At 38.2% G+C, this 5,206-nt stretch overlaps 1 protein-coding gene across 1 annotated transcript; it reads left to right on the top strand.

Annotated features, from left to right (window-relative positions):
- The first annotated feature begins 534 nt into the window (after positions 1–534).
- On the top strand, positions 535–4,136 carry LOC129302065 (homeobox-leucine zipper protein HDG11-like). Its single transcript, XM_054940742.1, has 10 exons — positions 535–677; positions 780–897; positions 1,008–1,196; positions 1,269–1,742; positions 1,823–1,924; positions 2,008–2,217; positions 2,306–2,486; positions 2,579–2,847; positions 2,947–3,036; positions 3,188–4,136. Exons 1-10 carry the CDS (start codon positions 535–537, stop codon positions 3,584–3,586), a joined length of 2,175 nt encoding a protein of 724 aa, XP_054796717.1. The 3' UTR covers positions 3,587–4,136.
- Positions 4,137–5,206: the final 1,070 nt, after the last annotated feature.

The raw sequence follows: 5,206 nt of genomic DNA, 5'->3' as shown, positions 1-5,206 counted from the left end.
GCTCGGAAGAAACGCTTTAAAAACCCTTCATCAGTTACACTAATGACTTGTGAGAGACCCTCTGTGAAAGTGAAGTGGTGGGTTGTGGAACAGATTGATACTATACACACTCGCGCGCTCACACACAGCTAGCTGGTTCTTTGTTTGCTTGTTTGTTTGTTTGTTTTTTTTTTTTTTGGGTTTGGTTTCTTAAATCAGGCCATAACTCTTTCGCCTCTCAAATCTCAAATCATGCCGATATCTTTGATCAATCATTCAGCCGTTTCTGATATCGCTTGAGAATCTTCGCGTAAATGGGTATGTTTGGTCATTGGAATTAGAAACGTTATGCTCTCTTCTCTTCCGTACCCACAAAAATTACTCCCTCTTCTAAAAACCTCCTTTCTTCCATGCCCACAATTCAAATTTCACTTCTTTTAATCCTCCCATGTCATGGCGCTCGCTGATACACTGCTAACACCATCACTATTCTTTCCGCTGCTGCTCTGAGCGAGAGAGTGAGAGAGAGAGAGAGAGAGAGACAGAGAGAGAGGAATGGAGTACGGGAGTGGAGGCGGTGGTGGGTCCCCTGGGGACCACCACCACCATCACCACCACCTTCACGACGGTTCGGATTCGCAGAGGAACAAGAAGCGATACCATCGTCACACAGCTAACCAGATTCAGAGGCTTGAATCGTAAGTTATTCTTACGAACGGTTATGTTTGGTTGTTTATCTGTCACTCCGATTTTGATGACCTGTTTTGTCTGTGTCTTTTTCCTGTGATGGGAATGAAAAGAATGTTCAAGGAGTGCCCCCACCCTGATGAAAAGCAGAGATTACAGTTAAGCAGAGAACTAGGGCTGGCCCCTAGGCAGATCAAGTTTTGGTTCCAGAACAGGAGGACCCAGATGAAGGTATAGTAATAGTATAGTATTTTCTTCTTCTTCTTCTTCTTCTTCTCTGTTTCTCTATCACTATCACTTCATTGTTTTAAATTGTTGTTTCCTTTTGTTATACAATTCAGGCCCAGCATGAGAGAGCCGATAACTGTGCTCTAAGAGCAGAGAATGACAAGATTCGTTGCGAGAACATAGCTATCAGAGAGGCCCTCAAAAATGTCATTTGCCCTTCTTGTGGAGGACCTCCTCTTCACGAAGAATCTTATTTCGACGAGCAAAAATTGCGTCTGGAAAATGCTCAATTGAAAGAAGAGGTTAAATAATCTTGAACTCCTCAAAACCTATCCTCTTCCTCCTTCTTGTTAAAACCTGTGTTGATTTTGCAGCTCGATAGAGTATCCAGCATTGCGGCTAAATACATTGGAAGGCCGATTTCTCAACTCCCTCCGGTTCAGCCGATTCATATTTCTTCTTTGGACTTGTCAATGGGAAGCTTTGGGGGTCAAACCGTGATGGGTGGTGGTCCTTCTCTTGACCTTGATCTTCTTCCTGGTAGTTCTTCGTCGGTTCCGAGCTTGCCGTATCAGGCGGCTTCTTTTTCTGACATGGACAAGTCCGTCATGTCTGACATTGCCGGGAATGCCTTGGACGAGTTGCTCAGGCTTTTGCAGACGAATGAACCCTTGTGGATGAAGTCAAGCACCGACGGGAGAGATGTTCTCAATCTTGACACCTATGGAAACATGTTCCCCAGATCGAATAGTCACCTTAAGAACCCCAATGTTCGCATTGAAGCGTCTCGAGATTCTGGAGTTGTCATTATGAATAGCTTGGCTTTGGTCGACATGTTTATGGACCCCGTAAGTTCTTCTTCTTCATCTTCTTCTTCTAAAGCTTTCTGGATTGTGAAAAATTTCATGACTCGTGATTAATTCTGCAGAACAAGTGGATGGAGCTATTTCCTACAATAGTTTCAATGGCAACAACGATCAAAGTGATATCTTCTGGAATGCTTGGTGGTCATAGTGGTGCTTTGCAATTGGTATACTGATGAACAAAAACAAGTCTTATTATTATTTAAATTACCATTTGAATTTTCATGAATTGAACTTTGTATAATCTCAGATGTATGGAGAGCTTCATGTGCTTTCTCCACTGGTTCCGACTCGAGAGTTCTATTTCCTGCGTTATTGTCAGCAAATTGAGCAAGGCTTATGGGCGATAGTGGATGTGTCTTATGATTTTCCTCAAGATAATCAGTTTGCTCCTCAGTTTCGGTCTCATAGATTCCCTTCTGGTTGCTTGATCCAGGATATGCCTAATGGGTATTCAAAGGTTGGTCTTATTTTCCTTCTTCTTCATTCGACTCAAAATTATAAGCCTATTTTTATTTTAATTGACTGTCTTGAAACTCCGCAAGCAGGTGACTTGGGTTGAGCATGTTGAGATTGAAGATAAAACGCCAACTCATCGTCTCTACAGAAATCTTATTTACAGTGGATTGGCTTTTGGAGCAGAAAGATGGCTCGCTACACTTCAAAGAATGTGCGAAAGATTCGCTTGTTTAATGGTTACAGGCAATTCAACTCGTGATCTTGGAGGAGGTATGTATATATATATATGTATATACATATATATATAAACACATACCGCATTGCTCTATAATAACGTCTATCGTTGACGATAAAAATTTCAGTGATTCCGTCGCCGGAAGGCAAGAGGAGCATGATGAAACTGGCACAAAGGATGGTAACCAATTTCTGCACGAGCATCAGTTCATCGATCGGCCATAGATGGACGACACTTTCTGGGTTTAACGAGGTCGGGGTCAGAGTCACCGTCCACAAGAGCTCCGATCCCGGCCAACCAAACGGCGTCGTTCTCAGCGCAGCCACCACCATCTGGCTCCCGATCCCTCCCCAGACCGTCTTTAGTTTCTTCAAGGACGAACGAAAAAGACCTCAGGTTTCAATATCTCACATTTACATATATATATATATATATATATGTAATTGATTAACGTTGTACTGTGAGATTCATTTATTGTTTTTTAACTCCTTGTAGTGGGATGTTCTTTCGAATGGGAATGCAGTGCAAGAGGTTGCTCATATAGCCAATGGATCTCACCCTGGAAACTGCATATCTGTTCTTCGAGTAAATATATAAATATTTTCATATTTTTCATGTTTTAAAATTATCAACTGAAGTATGAAGAGATGGGTTGACTTTCGCTAGACCAGACAACCTTAGTTTTGTTGGGTTGACTTTGGTTCTTGACGTTAACATTGATATTTGAATAACGCAGGCCTTCAACACGAGCCAGAACAACATGTTGATACTGCAAGAGAGTTGCGTGGACACATCAGGATCCCTGGTGGTGTACTGCCCGGTGGATCTGCCGGCGATCAACATCGCCATGAGCGGTGAGGATCCGTCGTACATTCCTCTACTGCCGTCGGGCTTTGTGGTGTCGCCAGACGGGCAAGTGGAGCAAGGTGGAGCCGCTGGAGTGGGGGACGGAGCATCGAGCAGCTCGAGCACACCAAGGAGGTCAGGAGGGTCACTGATCACGGTGGCGTTTCAGATTCTGGTGAGCAGCCTGCCATCTGCGAAGCTGAACTTCGAGTCAGTGACGACCGTTAATAACCTCATCGGCACCACTGTGCAGCAAATTAAGGCAGCCTTGAATTGTCCTACTTCCTGATTGATGATGATCATCACACCACGCCCATACCCAAAAACCAAAAAAAAAAAAAAGTTTTAAATTTTTGATGGTGGTGTAGTGAACTGTGTGGAGTGTCCTTAAATATGGTGATCAGAAAAAGCGTTCAGAGATCAGAGACAGATTGGTGTATTGAAGGCAGCTTATAGGGGTTAGTTGAGGAACATGAATGCAAATGAAGAAAGAGCAGAAGATGAAAGCCTCTCATCATTTACTGCTGCTGTGTTTGCTGCCAGCCAAGGAGGTTCTACCTTCATTACATCTCGCACCAGCTTTCTTCTTCTTTCTTGATTTTTGGGTGAAAATGGCTGTTTTTTTTTTTTTGGTGATTTCATTTCTTTTGGGATTTGTTTGGAAGAAGACGATGAAGAAGTAGAGGAAGAGGGAGTCAAGAACGCACCATACTGGGCTGATGACTGTTGTTAGGGGCTTCTTATGTATGGTTCGGGTATTGACTTTCTGTTCATAGACCTTTTGTTTTTTTTTATTTTTTAAATTCGTATGTTTCATTTTTCATAGCCTGACTCTCAACTGTTACCTTTTAGTTGATATGTTTAGGTAGTTTTAGTTGTCATAGATGGAGATTATATGAAAAAAGTTGAATTGAAACTTGGCATTTTCATTCCATTCAATCTTTAATAATTATATATTGTCATCAATTCAAATCAAAATGGATAGGACCACCTTATGGTTTAGTTTAGAAAAACGTTGCTGGAGAATTCAAAAAAAAAAAAAAAGAATTCTCTAACAACGTTTTTCTTACTTTGTAGTAAAATTCAATTCTCGTAAATTTAAATTTTATAAATAAGTAAATATTTTTACTGATTTAATTGAGTAAAATAAAGTAAGTTAAAGTATATTTTTAGTCTTCTAATTTTATATAAAATTTTAATTTAATTTTTTAATTTTGTAAATTATCTTTTTAGTTCTTGAATTTTAACATTGTTATTTTTAAATAAATATTTTTTATATTAATTATTATTATTTAAAAAGAATTAAATTTAATATGTTAACATTTGAGAATATTCTGTAAATATTTAAAAGTTTAATATAAAATTTTGTTAGGATAAAACTAATTTTGTTAGAGTTAAAAAATTAAAAAGATATCTTGAAAAGTTAAGGAGTTGAAGTGAAACATGTAAAAGTAAAGAATTAAATATATTTTTTAGTTAATAAAGTAAAATTATTTGTTACAAATTTCGCTTTTTTTCATTTTAAATTCTTTTTTGTTTCTGGTATAGTTTTATTTTAAATTCTTAAATAGAGTAAAGACAACCCCGATAAGTGGAATCTCAATCTCAACTTCTTTTTCAAGCATAAGTGATAATTGTTGAATGCCAAAGGCAACTTGCCTTGTTAGCAACATTATCTCCTTTCAAGTACGTGATCCACGATTTGAACCTGCATCATTGTGTTCGTAGACTACAAATATTAATTAAATAAATTAATTTTAAAAACATATTCTTTTTGTTTAAAAATATAAGATATTTTTAATTGAATTTTATTTTAATAAAATATTTTTTTACTTTCAAACTAATCTTATCTTTTCATATTTACCCCTATTAAATAATTTACAATAAATATAAAGTCATTATCAATAAG

The sequence above is a fragment of the Prosopis cineraria genome, unplaced genomic scaffold, assembly GCF_029017545.1.
Source record: "Prosopis cineraria cultivar Desert tree isolate PC_DT_omini unplaced genomic scaffold, ASM2901754v1 PC1, whole genome shotgun sequence".
Lineage (NCBI taxonomy): Eukaryota > Viridiplantae > Streptophyta > Magnoliopsida > Fabales > Fabaceae > Prosopis > Prosopis cineraria.
The sequence above is the reverse complement of the archived record's forward strand: the minus strand, read 5'-3'. Positions and strand labels throughout refer to the sequence as shown.